At 38.7% G+C, this 15526-nt stretch overlaps 1 protein-coding gene across 1 annotated transcript in view; it reads right to left on the bottom strand.

Moving 5' to 3' along the window:
* Window positions 1-15526, bottom strand: part of LOC109699654 (antigen WC1.1-like) — a 141622-nt gene that overhangs the window by 82320 nt on the left and 43776 nt on the right. The window contains 3 exon segments of the mRNA XM_074077847.1: window positions 2148-2462; window positions 2539-2643; window positions 15197-15514. Of these exon segments, the coding sequence (XP_073933948.1) occupies window positions 2148-2462; window positions 2539-2643; window positions 15197-15514 (738 nt within the window).

Raw genomic sequence — 15526 nt, 5'->3', positions numbered from 1 at the left:
ATGAGGAAATGCCCACTTTGTGAAAAGACAAACTTTTATCCTCTTTCTCCATTTTCCAACTTGTACCCTTCTTTCTACTTCTGCAGCAATGATGAAGTAGAGAATGAATAAAGAAGGAGCCTTATTTCCTGACTAAACTTCTAAGAAACCCTTCAAAAAAGAGTGTGAACAGTGGGTGGAAAGAGTCATGGAGTCCCAACTATGTCTGCTTTCTAATTCCTGAAGCCTGTGAATATGCTGACTCACAAAGCAAAGGGGCTTTGCAGAGAGTATGAAGGTGAGGTGTTTTCATAGTAAGGTTACCCTGGATTAACCAGATGATCCTAATCTAATTATATCTGAGGCAGGATAGATCAATGAAAAGACAGGGAAATTATATTATTTAAAAAAAGTTTTTAAAGGGCCAGATTCAGACATTGAAACAAGGAAGTAAAAACTGAAAATCCAGTGCATCTAACCCTCTCCCATCTCCTTTTAGATGTTAAGTTATATGAACAGGTGGACTTAAAGGGGTTACCAGAATCTGCCTTCCTCTTTCAGATGTTAACAAGTTACAAGGATCCTCTAATAGGTAGAGGGAAAGGCTTGTTTGGCAAAGGGAAGTGCTAAAACTTACCTATGGTGTCTGTGTTTTGGGTAGGTCTAGATAACATCTCTGTATTTCACAATAATACACAGTTCCAATTTTAGGTACTCAGAACCACTATCTAATGGTTAGGGTTGTTAGACTTATGGTGTGGATTCTTCCATCCCAAGAAAGTATAAGACACTGAACCCCCATTTTGAATCTTTGCTCCTATTTCCTGCATGGAGGTTAGAAAATGTTTCTCCCCACCCCCATCTTGTTCTACTACACCCTGTTATACTAAAATAAATCCTTGCTAAAACTTCCACCTTGTAAGACTCATTGTTGTGAGACACCTCGAAATGCTTTTCATGTTTGTGGGTCTCAAGGACCTGTTATTTTGCATGTGAGCTAGGAAGCTGTGGGAGCTTGCTCATTTGTCCTCTGATAAAAATATCCTTGGGTCCTATATCCTTAAATGCAGATAAGCTTTTCTGTCCCTGGTTAGAGGGAGAAGTGACCATGGGGATATGGTCAGAGAGTAGCAACATGATAGGTTTAAAGAAGGAAGGGATCATAAACCAAAGAAGGTAGGCAGCTTCTAGAAGCTAGAAAAGGTTAGGAATTGACTCTTCCCCAGAGGCTCAGAAGACTATAGCCCATCTGACAGCTTGTTTTTTAGCCCAGCCAGAAACAGGCCACTTTAACCTACACAACATCAACATCATCATTTTCATTGTTTTAAACCTTACATCTGGGGTAATTTGCTATAACAGCAGTAGAAAGCTAATACAGTGGGTCTCAGTGTTTGTGCCCACAGGTGGACTAAAGAGAGAAAACTGCTTTGAAATGAACATTGTAAGAAATGAAAGAGTGACCAGATCCTCAACTACAGGAGGGAATGGAAGAATCTTATCAACTTTTCTGCTAGAAATCCAGACACTGGAGAGCAAGCTTCCTTCCTCTCTGGTCCTTTGGACTATTGGACTATTCCCTTCTCTGACACTGGGGCTCAGATACCATCCTGGAGACCCTCTCTCATTCTGGGGAGTTGCAACATGGGTGGCTTAAAGAAGAAGAAAAGGGTCATAGACCAAAGAATGTAAGCAGCTTCTAGAGACTAGAAAGGGTGAAGAAATGACTCTCCTGGGGGCTCAGAGGAGTGCAGCCCTGATGACAGCTTGTTTTTAGCACAGCCAGATTGAGGTCAGATTTCTAACCTACATAGTAATGTGTGTTGTTTTAAGATACTGACCAGTAATTAAAGTAGAAAGGGAACTACTACACTGCATCTCAGTGTTTTGCACCCACAGGTAAGTGAAGAGTGAGCCCTGCTTTCAAATTGATATTGTAAGAAATTAAGGTATCAGGGGACAATACTGAGAAGGAAAGACCAAAACTTCAGATGCCACAGGAGGAAATGGAAGCAGATCATCTGTCTGCCAGAAAGCCAGCCACTGTTAGGGAACCTCCTTCCCCTTTGGGCCTTTCAGCAACTACCCTCACCATCCTTGGGACTCAGATGCCATCTTTAAGACCTTCCCTCCTCCTCCCCATCCTATGCACAGAGAGCCGTGCAGACCTGAGCAGATGACCCCTGCATCCTCCTTGTGTCTGCAGTCATGCTGCTCCCAGCTCCGAGAAGGACACTCCCACATGTGGGACTCCTTTCCTGTGCAGTTCAAGTAATCTAGCCAAATGGGCCCCGATCCTTCCCCAAAGTGAGCAGAGCCCATGGCATGCAGGGCCACTCCACAGCCAAGCTGTCTGCAGACCACGTGGGCATCGCTCAGGTCCCAGCTGTCATCACAGATGGTGCTCCAGGAGCCCTGTTGCAGGATCTCCACTCTCCCTGCACAGCGACCACCCCCATCCACCAGGCGCAGCTGTCTGCTGTCTGAAGAGAGAGAGATCAGGTCAGTGGGCATGTCCACAGGGAAGGAGAAGGTCTATGTTCTGTGGGACTTCCTCACCTGAGCTGTTGGCAGCACTTCCCTTTGAAGTGGCAGAGCCCTCTGGGTCAGAGAAGGAAACAATGTACTGGTGCCACAGCTGGGTCTGGTTTCCTACAGAAGGGACTGAAGAACAGGACATTGAATTAAACTAAAAAAAAGTGGTAACATTCAAAATGAAAGCTATAATAATTTCCTATCTTCAGAATTAACTTACTGAATAGAGATTTCTGCTTCTGACTATGCCAGATTTTTCTGTTTTAAACTAAAAAGTAGGAATAAATCAGTACCATTTGAAAGCATCATAGAGTTCTGAGGGTAACAGAATTTTTGTAGCAAAGTTTAGAGAAAGTAAAGGATTAAGATGAGCCATTTTTCCTTTGAGGCATTTGGTTGCTCAAAATTTAATAGCTGAGGCTCTGAAAAGCTCAGCAGAGGTATTTCAGCAAAGCTGAGGGAACAGAAGTGTAACTCAAGGATGGGCAAGGGATAACCAGGAGCTCTGAACTATAGAAGAAAGAGTTAATGAAGGGCAGAAAATTCCTCAAATGACTGGGTGCCCAGTTTCTACTCCTGTTCTTGTAAAATAAGGTGACATACCTTTAAAAAAAGTGTCTAGAGGACAAACACAATCCTTTCTGAAGGATTTCTCTGATTTTTCAAATATAATGTCAATTTTAAAAGTCCATATAAGGTGGCTTGATAAAAAAAAAACCTAAGAGAAACCAGGGAGAGCTGAAACATCAACACTCTGAACCCATAGCTTGTGGAAGGCTTCTCCACACCATGACTTGCTGAAAGAGCGGCTGGTGCTGCATGCCAAGCCCCGCCCCATAGGCACCTCGGAGCCGCTGCTCCACAGGCCATGGGATCTCTGATCCTTTGGCCCACTCCTCAGCCCTGCTGGGGCCACGATCCACCAAACTCCCCCACTCAGACCCGCACGATCTCCTCTGGACTGCACCCCTTGGGCCTGTACAAGCCCACACAATCTCCGCTTTGCCCAGCTGTGCCCCTAAGGCCTGCTGGGCCTGTGATCCACGAGTATTCATGATCTCTGCCAGGCCTGCACTCCTAAGGCCTGCCAAGCTGGGGATCCACAGGCACGCATGATCTCCACTCCGCCAGGCCATGCCCCTCAGGCCTGCACAGGCCCACAGGATCTCTGTTTGGCAAGGCTGCACCCCTAGAGCCTGCCAAGTTGGTGATCCATAGGCATTCACCATCTCTGCCCCGCAGGGCCTGTGCTCCTAAGGCCAGCACAGGCCTGCATGATCTCTGCTGTTTGGGCTGCACCCCTGGGACCTTCCAGGCTGGCAATCAACAAGCATTTACAATCTCTGCTCTGCTGGGCCATGCCCCTAATGCCTGCCAAGCCTGTGATCCATGGCATGCACAATCTCTGCTCTGCCAGGCGGTGCCCCTCAGGACTGCACAGGCCTGCATGATCTCCATTCTGCCCACCTGTGCCCCTAAGGCCTGCCAAGCTGGCGATCCACAGGCATTCACAATCTCCACTCTGGGCCCAAGCCCCTAAGACCTGCTAAGACCTGCACAGGTCTGCACGATCTCTGCTCCACTGGGCTGTGCTCCTAAGGCCTGCCTGTTCCACAGGCATTCATGACTTCTAGCTCCAAAGGCTTGCTAGATTGCCTCAACAACAGGCCTCTGCCTGTGGGCCCATGGGACCCCACCCACCTGTCACACACTACAGGAGGGCTCCAAGCCTGTATAGGAGACACAGACAGATCTAGATGCTAAAGGAGCAACAGCAGAACTACTAAGACTGAAATTCCTGAACTGGTGATTTATTTTATCTATCTATCTATCTATCTATCTATCTATCTATCTATCTATCTAGATATATAGTTTGTTTGTTTGTTTATTTGCCTTCCTTTAAAGGTTTGGCTGTCTGGTTTGCTCTTTGATGGCCCACCATCTGTCTCTGCTGTATTCCTTGGTACTCTCTTTTTTAATTTTTTCTTTTTTTCCTTCTACTTCTCTCTCTTTCTCTATATTCTCCTTCTTCCTTGATTTTGTTAGTTTCACTATTGTAACTCAGCTAACACTAAATTACACATAGTCCAGGGAGAGAAACAGTGCAAAGAGGAAAAATGGGAAGACAAAAAGGGATGGAAACCATTCCCCTCCAAAAATAAATTAGTACAGGATTCCGAGGGAAATGAAGAAAACAGATACCCAGATCCAGACTCCAACAAAGCAAAGATAAACTATGCCAAAGAACCCAAGGAAGCCCACAAGAACACTCTGAAAGAAGAAATCCTGCAAGTAATCACTGAGAATTTCATGGAGATGTTAATAGACATGGTCAACAAAACATACAAGAGGCACTCAAGAAATTCCAATACAAAAACAAATGAATGAAATCACAGGAGCCCTAAATAAACACCAAAATGAAACAGAAAATACCATAAGTAGAGAGATAAATGAATTAAGGATGAAAATTGACAACATTAAAGAGGAACTGACCCACAACATGGAAAACCTCAGAAAAAAGAATGAAACAGAAATACAAAACAAAATGGAAAGCCATCCAGCAGAATAGAACAAACAGAAGACAGAATCTCAGAACTTGAAGATGAATTGGTAATTAAAGGAAAAACTGAAAAACTGTTAGTCAAACAACTCAAGACCTGTAAAGGAATATGCAAGAACTCACTGACTCCATTAAAAGACCAAACCTGAGAATCATGGGCATTGAAGAAGGAGAAGAGGAGCAAGCAAAAGGAATGTGTAATATGTTTAACAAAATAACAGAAAATTTCCCAAACAGACTTGACCAAAACAGAATGACTCCACAACATATTATTAAAACAAGCATAGAGACTAGAGAAAGAGTATTGAAGGCTGTAAGAGAGAAGACACAAATAACATACAAAGGTAAACCCATCAAAATCACAGCAGATTTCTCCATGGAAACCTTCAAAGCAAGAAGAGGATGGAGTGAGGTCTTCTGGGCACTCAATAAAAATAACTTCAACCCTAGGATACACTACCCAGCAAAACTATTATTCAAAATAGATGGAGAAATAAAAGTCTTCCATGATAAGCAGAAACTAAAACAATATATGATCACCAAGCTACTACTACAAAAGATTCTCCAAGGAATTCTGCACACAGAAAGTGAAAGCAAACAAAACCATGAAAGGACAGGTAGCACCAAACCACAGGAGAAGAAAAGGCAAGAAAGTAGAGAGTAACATTGATTCAGCTACACACAATCAAACCCTTAAACAACAAAGACAACTAAATGACAGGGATCACCACATACCTATCAATACTAACACTAAACATTAATGGATGTAATTCCCCCATCAAAAGACACTGATTGGCAAACTGGATTAAAAAGGAAGATCAAACAATCTGCTCCCTACAGGAGACCCACCTCATCTACAGAAACAAGCACTGGCTGAGAGTGAAAGTCTGGAAGAAGATCTACCAAGCAAATGGCCCCTGTAAACAGCAGGGGTACAAATACTTATCTCGGATAAAATAAAATTCAAACTTACATTGATCAAATGAGATAAAGAGGACCCATTACACTAATAAAAGGTGAACTACACTAAAAGGAAATAACAATTATCAACCTATATGCACCCAACGTCAATGCACCCAATTTCATCAAACATACTTTGAAGGACCTAAAAACATATATAAACTCCAGCACAGTGATTGTGGGACTTTCTTCAAAAACTGATCATATCTTAGTGCACAAAGCAAGCCTCAGCAAATATAAGAAAGCAGAAATAATCCCTTGCATTCTATCTGACCACAATGCATTAAAACTAGAAATTATCAACAAAAACAGCAGTAAAAAAACATGCAAACAACTGGAAGCTGAACAACACATTGCTCAATATTCAATGGGTCATTGATGAAATAAAAGAGGAAATTAAAAGGTTCCTGGAAGTTAATGAGCATGACCTACCAGAACCTATGGAATATAGCAAAGGCTGTCTTAAGAGGAAAGTTTATAGCCATGAGTGCATATATTAAAAGGTCAGAAAGATCTCAAATCAATGATTTAATACTGCAGCTCAAACTCCTAGAAAAACAAGAACAAGCAAACCCAAAAACAAGCAGAAGGAGAGAAATAATTAAAGTAAGTTCTGAAATAAACAAAATAGAAACAAAAAAACCCTCCACACAAATAATTAATGAAACAAAAAGCTGGTTCTTTGAAAAAATAAATAAGATTGACAGACCCCTGGCAAACCTGACTAAAATGATGAGGATAGAAGAAACTCAAATTAGTAAAATCAGAAATGCAAAATGGGAGATAACAAGAAACACCACAGAAATCCAGGAAATCATCAGAGACTACTTTGAGAACCTATAGTCTAAATAAATTTGAAAAGTTTGAAGAAATGGATAGATTTTTAGATACTTACAACCATCCAAAACTGAACCAAGAGGATATTAATCACCGAAATAGATCTATAACACAAAACGAAATGAAACAGCAATTAAGAGTCTCCCCAAAAAGGAAAGTCCAGGACCTGATGGATTCACTGCTGAATTCTATCAGTCCTTTAAAGAAGAACTAAATACCAACCCTCCTTAAAATGTTCCATGAAATAGAAAGGGAAGGAACACTGCCTAACTCGTTTTATGAGGGCAATATTATTCTCATCCCCAAACCAGACAAAGACATCTCCAAAAAGGAGAACTATAGGCCAATTTCCTTAATGAATATCAATGCAAAAATCCTCAACAAAATAATGGCAAACTGAATCCAACAACACATCAGAAAGATCATACACAATGACCAAGTCATCTTCATCCCAGGGATGCAGGTATGGTTCAACACACACAAATCTATAAATATAATACAGCACATTAATACAAGCAAAGACAAAAACCACTTGATCATCCCAATAGATGCAGAAAAAGCCTTCGACAAGATCCAACCCATTTCATGATAAAAGCTCTAAGAAAGCTATATGTGTGTGGTTTACTCAGTAGCCCCAACCTAACTTCTAGCTACAGTCATACGAATAAACTATCCTGGATTCTCAGCATGGTGAAGGCTCCACATGACTTCAGCCCTAAATGACACCTAGGTGCAAACCCAGGAGAGACTCCAAAAGACAACTGCCAAGCTGAGTCCTTCCCAAATTCCTGAGGCATGAAATAATGAGCAAAAATGACATATATCTTTTTGTTTTCTGCTGTTACATTTTGGGGAAAATTTATTATGCAATATTAACCAGGGTACATCATTTGCCACCATACCAAACAAGGTTCCACTTCATAGTTACTGCCACACTCTTCATCTTAGCTAAGGACACAACCTAGGTACCCAGTGGCAAGTATATGGTAAAAGAAAATGTAGTATGTGTACATAATGGAATGTCATTGAGCAATAAGGCCACTTGCAGGAAATGGATAGAACTGGAGGATATTATGGTGAGTGAAATAACCCTGTCACAGAAAGACAAGTACCACATCTTCTTTCTCCCTTATGTGGAAGCTAAAATAGTTGACCTGAATGTATAGTAATGATTATTACAAGCTATAGGTAGTTCGCATAGCACTATCCATATCCAATATGGTGTTAATAATTCTTATTTTGCAACAAGTTAAGGAGGATTGGTATTCTATGATTAATATGGCTATTTATTTTCAAAAATTCTACTTTGTAAAAGAAGTGAAAGCCAATTAAAATTCATGTAGGACAGACTCATATCAACTTACTGAGCACCTATAATAATTATTGTACTTATCTTAACAGCTCAAAACAAGCACATTCTATAAAATTAGTGGCCTTTATTCTTCAAAGATATAATGTCAGGGGTTATAGCTGAAATGGTAACCTTTGATGCTGCAAGTGAGAAGGTTCAAACCAACAGAAGAGAGACGATATCTAGTGGAGAGAAAGTGAGAAAAAATTTTGAGAACTAATAAAGAAGTGACTAGAGGTCCCAAATAATAGAGAGAGTTAGAAATGTAGTACAGAAATAGAAGTAGAACAATCTACAAGCTGGTGAGGTCAGGGAGTGCTATATGGCCAGTGTTAAGATAAGCTGAGATGGGAGTACAATTAATCACTAGACTGGAAACTGACTAGCAATCTTGTTAGAGGGGAAATCCAAGTTCCATACAGAGTTTAGGTCCAATTCAGGGATTTTATATGAAACTGATGGCACCATTGCTTCAAAAAACTTTGGGGGAGGACTGTAACCAGAGGCCATCTTGAGAGGAATCCTATTAGTGACTAGACTCTTTTGGGGTCTAGAGATAGAAATATCAAACCAGAGTCTCATGAACACCATACTGCATATTGCATTGACTGGCCATTCCAGGCAGTCTTGCCTTTGGGGCATGTCTGTCACTAACCACCAAGAGAGATTTGACTAGTAGGAGGCAGAGGTTGTGGCACAATGAGGAGTGAAGAGTACAGAAGTTGTGGTCCTGCCTTCAGTGAATTGGAACAAGTCCAGTATGATTTGAAAAGGGAGCCAGACCAGACAGAGTGCCAGACAGAGACTGTCAGATCACTTAGTTCCTACTAAGTACCTCTTCAGTACAGAGCTGGGAAGTTTGGCACTGCCTCGTGAGGTTTCTCTGGAAGATGCTAAAGAAGCTTGGATCCAGGATTGGATTTTGTGACACTGGTGCTGCTCATGAACAGCCAAAACATGGTTGGTAAAATGGGGCTCATTGAAAATGAATAACAAATACTAATAAGAATGTAGGAGGACAAGAAACCCTTACTAATGTTGGTGAGAATGAAAATTAGTCCAGCTACCATAAGAATCAGTAATGGAGGTGTTCAAAGAATTAAAAATAGAACTGCCATATGATCCTGCTATACCACTCCTGAAAATATATCTGAAGGAATGTAATTCAGCATACAATAGAGTACATGCACATTCATGTTTATTGTGGCACTATCCACATGAACCAAGTCATGGAATCAGCCTAGGCACCTATCGGTGGATGAATGGATAAAGAAAATATGGAATATATGCACAATGGAGTTTTATTTGGTCATAAAGAAAAATGAAATTATGTAATTTCAAGAAAAATGGGAGGAATTGGAGATGATCATATCAAGTTAAATAAGCCAGACTCAGAAAGGCAAGTATCACGTGTTTTCACTAATATGTGAACTTAGATTAAGAGAAAAACATGAAAGTAGGAGGGAAACTATTGAAGAAGAGGAAATGATCTAGGGAAGGGAAGAAAGGGGACAAGAGAATGTATATGGAGAGAATATGATCAAAATACAAGCATTATGAAAATGCTATAATGAAACCCATTTTGTTGCATAATTAATATGTGCTAATAAAAACAGCAATAAAAATAAAACACCATTTCCAAAATAAAAAAAATATGGCTTATTGTGGCCCAGTCATTGGCTCTGCAGAAGTGCAGGCAGGAGGTTCAAAAGAGGTTGATCCCCTGCCCACCATGGTCCATACACAGATAAAATTTTATCAGTAACATAGACTCACTGAAGTGGCTCAAGCATTCACCATGTCCCTAACCCCCTTGACTTACACTGAGAAATATTCAACATGTACCACAATAAGCTCCTGATTCTTGCCTGATTACCTGGAAAATTCTAACATTACAAGGTACAGAATTAAACCTCCCCACTACAAATTCCTAGGCTAAGAGGAATTTTTACTAGTTATTTTCTTCTTTGTTTTTACTTTGTTTCTGTTTTGGTTATTCTTTTACTTTTTCTTTTCTTCCATCTATTGTAGTGTTTGACATCTTTATTTGTGTTTCTCATTTTTTCATATTCTTACCTTATTTTATTATGACTTTCATTCTTTAATTAAACCTTCCTCACTTTTTCTTTTCTTCTTGTTCATTCTTTTATATTCTTCTCTCTTTTATTCTTTTCCCCTCTATTTTGCTTGACTTTTATATTCCCTTTCATGTTCTGTTTTGTTTTGAATCCTATATTAATTTTTAACTTCTAAGAATTTTGTATTATCCTTACCCTTTTTTCTGTTATGGCTTCTGTGGTGGTGGCTTTTATTTTAAGCTTACTGCATCTCTGTATCTAGTTTGTTTATGTGGAGGGGTGACTTGACTTTTTCTCTGTGAGTGGTCTTGAGGGTTGATCCTAGAATGTTGAGCATACTTTGTGACACTTTGCTACTGAACAATACTCCTATCCCAGGTGAAAAAAATAACATTCACCAAAGCTTAATCCCATCATGACTCAGCTTTGCTCAAACTTTTGTGGATGCATCAACTTAAATAATAGAGAAATTAAGGCTCCCAGATGGTGATTGTGGATCATTCCATGGTTATGGGATCTTGAAGACTGGTTCCAAGATATTTACTTTCTTAGCAATAACAGAAAGAAATAACACAGCTCCTATAGACACTGCACTTACTAAAGACCACAATGTAGGCCATCCTCATACACTTTTAGACTTCACAGTGCACACTAAACTAAAAGAGTAAACACAGAGTGTCAATCTCATATACTTGTGGTTTACAACACACCTGCCTTAACTTCTAGAAGGATACCTCTCCTGCAAGACTTATAGAGAAAACAGGTGTCTCATATTTTCACACAGTAAGAACTATAGCAAATCTCTCAAAATACAGCTAATGAAGTGTAATTACACAATGAGGTCTTCTTGGAATGAAACTCAAATTTACAAGATGGACTGGCATACCAGGCCACATTGCCAAGAGAATGCTGCCCTCTAAGAAGGGCTTCACATAAAATTAAAATGTCTATGCAGATATCAATGTAGAAATATGTAAAGACAATGTGACTCCTCCAAAAGTTAATAATTGTACATTATCACCTTCTAGTCATACTGAAATAGATGAAATGTCAAAGATTCAAAAGAATGCCTATAAAACGTTCAACAAACTTAAAGAATATACAAATAAACAGCAAAGCAAAATAAGGAAGATAATACACAACACAAAAGAACAATTCAATAAAGAAAGATTCTGAAAAAAATCAAACAGAAATCTTGGAAGTATAAAGCTCAATAAATCAAAGACTCAGTTGAAAGCCTCACCAACAGACTTGATTATACAGGAGGCAGAATATCAGGGCTTAAGGACAGGTTAACAAATTGGAACATTCAGACAGTCATAATGAAAAACTAATTAGAATGAACAAAATATTCAAGACCTATGGGACAACATTAAAAGATCAAACCTAATAATTTTTGGTATACACAAAAGTAACAAAGCATAATCTAAAGGTATAGGAAATGTATTCACTGAAATACAAGAAAATGTCTAAATCTTTACAAGTTGATGGACATTCAAGTACAAGAAGCATTTAGAACTCCAAAACAGATATTATCAGAAAAGAACCTCTCCATGACACAATACTGTTAAACTGTCAACATTCAGAAGAAAGAAAGAAAGAATATTAAAAGCCTCAACAGAGAAATGCCAAATCATATGTAAAGGAAAGCACATCAAAGTTACAAAACATTTTTCAGTATAGAGTTGAGATACCAAAAGAGAACAATATGATGTATTTCAAGCCCAGAAAAAACTCCAGCCTAGAGTACTATAACCTGCAAAGGTATCCTTCAAAGTTGAGTAAGAAATAAATCTTTAAAGATAAATACAAATTAAAAAAATTATCTCCACTACAGCAGATACTTAAGGAAACCCTACACCCAGAACAGAAAGCAAGAAAAACACAATCATGAATGGATGAGAAAGAATAAATCATGCTAGAAGACTAGACAAGCAAATGAAAATTAGGAATAAGAGTAATTAACTTAGTGAGTCATCAAACCTCTAAGATATAAAAAGGAGGAAGAAATGAGCACAGGTTATGCAAAACTACCAGAAGAAAAACTACAAAATGACAAGAACTAGTATACAGCTTTCAATAATAGTCATAAATGTCTTAATTCTTCAAATAAAAGACTCTGATTGACTGACTTGATCAAAAGCAATACTGAACAATTTGTTGCTTGCAAGAAACACTCCTCACTAGCAAAGATATGCACAGTCTGAAAGTAAAGGGATAGAAAATGATGTCCTAGGCCAATGGAAGCTGAAAGTAGCAGATGTAGCTTTATTTGTGTCTGAGCAGACAGACTTCAAGCCAAAATCAGTCAGAAGATTCAAAGAAAGTCATTACATATTGGAAAAGCTATCAATCCACCAAGGATCTGCAATGATTGTAAATATATATGTACTGAATGTTGAAGCACTGAATTTTATAAAAACAAATGCTGCTGAATATAAAGGGACAGATAGTTCTAGATAAAATAGTAGTGGATGTCTTCAATACTCCATTCTCATCAATAGACAGATCATTCAAATAAAAAGCCAACAAAGAAAAATTGAAATTAAAAAACACTTTGGATAAAACAGACTTATCTAATAGACATTTAGAGAACAGCCCAACAGAGTTAGAAAACACATTTTCATCAACAGCCCATAGAACTATCTTCAAAATAGATTTGTGTTAGTCAGTTTTATGTCACTGAGTCCAAATACCTGAGCAAAACATTTTAAGGGAGGAAGTATTTACTTTGGCTCATTGTTTCAGAGGGTTAAGTCATTAGTCTTTGACTCCATTATTTCTGGGCCTGTGGTAAGGCAGAACATTATGGCAATGGGAGCTTGTGGCTGACAGGGGGCAGAGACAGAAGAAGAGATTGGGGACTAGGTATTATCAACAAAGGCCTCCCCCTACTCATTTACTTTCTTTAGCCAAGCCATATTACTTAGAGTAATATACATATTCAATGCAATCTCCACTGTAATTCCAATGATATTCTTCATAGAACTTGAAAAAAATGATCTTGAAATTCATATGGAAGCACAGAAGACCCTGAATAGCCAGATCATTCCTGAACCAAAAGAAGAGGTATCACATACCTGATTTCAAATTTACTACAGTCACAGAAACAAATCCAGCATAGTATTGGCACAGAATGGACAATGTACACCAATGGAATAGAATAGATGACCTAGAAACAAACCCATGCAGCTCTAGCCATCTGATTCTTGACAAAGTTGCCAAAAACATATGTTGGAGAAAAGACAGCCTGTTAAACAAATGATGCTGGGAAAACTGGATATCCATATTTAGAAGATTGAAACTAATCTCTGTCCTTCACACTGTATAAAAATAAATTCAAAATGAATTAAAGATCTTAATGTAAGACATGAAGGTTTGAAACTACTAGAGGAAAACATAGGGGAATCACTTTAAGTGTGGAACTTGGTAACCACAGTGTGGTAAACATAAGGAAATTCTTTTTTTTTCAGCACTGGGGATTTGAACTCAGGGCCCCACACTTTGTAGGCAGGCAGTTTACCACTTGAGCCACTTTGCCAGCCCTACATAAGGAAATTCTTAAAGTGTTTTTTAGGGCAAAGAAACACGGACACCTACTTTTAACCATTCACCTAGAAAGGTTTTATATATTCAGGGAAAATGAGGCTGAAAGAGGGGGAGAATACAGCAGAAAAGTAACAAACAGACATCTGAGTAAAGGCTATCTAGGAATTCTCATTTTAGTTTTGGAACATTTTTGTAATTCTAAAATTGTGTAAGGTAAACCCCACAAAAATTGAAAAATAGAGAAAAGGAAAATAAACTAGAGAAGTTACTTTAAAGTAATTTCTTTCAAGTAAAAGTTTTCAGATATACTATAAAGTTATAATAATTAAGGAGGTACAGTATTGGTATGAAGGTAGATAAATGATAGAATGGAACAGAACAAATTATAAATTATAGAAAGAGATTCAGATACATCTGCACTCTGTTTATTAAAAAAAGGACACTAGGGTGGGGAAAAGATTCTTTTCAGAAAAGGATTCTGAGTCAGTTAGATTCAAACAATGTGAAACTTTTTCTTATAGCATATATGGTATGAATTCCATAAAGAGTATAAAATGATTTACAAAAGAAAAGTAAATAAATGTCTATGAGGCATTCTTGAAGAGTATTTTAATCATTTTAGGATCATTATATGCTTATAAAAGGACATAAGCACACTAAGTGTGCTAGAGAAAGTTGAAAAGTTGTGCTTCACTATGAGTAAGAATTTAACTTCTCAATAATACAATATTAAGAGAGCAAAAATTATAGCCAAGGCTTAAAAACCTCAAATAAATACATATATATTTGCATTAAAAGTTGTTGGCATTATAATAATCCAGAACTGAAAACAACTCAACTCTCCACCATCAGTGGAATGGATCAGTACATAGCCAAGTGGTCATTCAGTGGAAAACACTATAGTAATGGAAATGAATCAAGCTCTGCTATCAACAAATGGGAATATTTCCAAACACAATACTGAGCCTAAGAACCTAGACACAAAAGAAAATGTACTATGTAAGTTACACAATGTTTCACAAAAAACTCACAAAAAATTCTTTGGTAGAAGTTAGAGTGGTTTTCTTTGAAATGGAGTAGGGCACAGTGATTGCTAGAATGTGCTGGAGACGTCTGGGAACTGCTAACTTTCTCTTTGCTGATCTGGGATTGTTATACACTCTTCTTAATGAATTTTGATTAAATAATGTTTATTTGAAAAAGTATTTGTGTTATTATTACTTGACCTGTTTTGAAAATGAATGATCAGTGAGAAAAACCATACTTCACACAAAATGTCTGATTTTGAAGTCAGTTCTGCACACTGGTTGCACCCCAGTCACCAGTCAGCACTACCTACTCTCTTACCTGAGCAGACCACAGAGGCTGTATTTCTGTGTGTACAAGCAGAAACACCTAGGGCAGTCACAGGGCAACTCCACAAGAAGGACTCAGACCCTGAGCAGTGGAATCGGTCCTTCCAGATCTCTTCACCTCTTTCTAGATAGTATGCTCCTTTTGGGGTTGAGATGGCGATGCCACAGCCAAGCTGACGGCAAACAACATTGGCGTTGGCCATGTTCCAGTGGGAGGCGCAGAGTGTTCTCCAGCCTTGAGAAGTATTCAGTTCCACTTGACCCTCACACCGAGAGGTGCCATTATTCATGAGCCGGACTTCAGCGTACTCTGCAGGAGAAG

This window comes from Castor canadensis, chromosome 6, assembly GCF_047511655.1.
Source record: "Castor canadensis chromosome 6, mCasCan1.hap1v2, whole genome shotgun sequence".
Classification (NCBI taxonomy): Eukaryota; Metazoa; Chordata; class Mammalia; order Rodentia; family Castoridae; genus Castor; species Castor canadensis.
The sequence above is the reverse complement of the archived record's forward strand: the minus strand, read 5'-3'. Positions and strand labels throughout refer to the sequence as shown.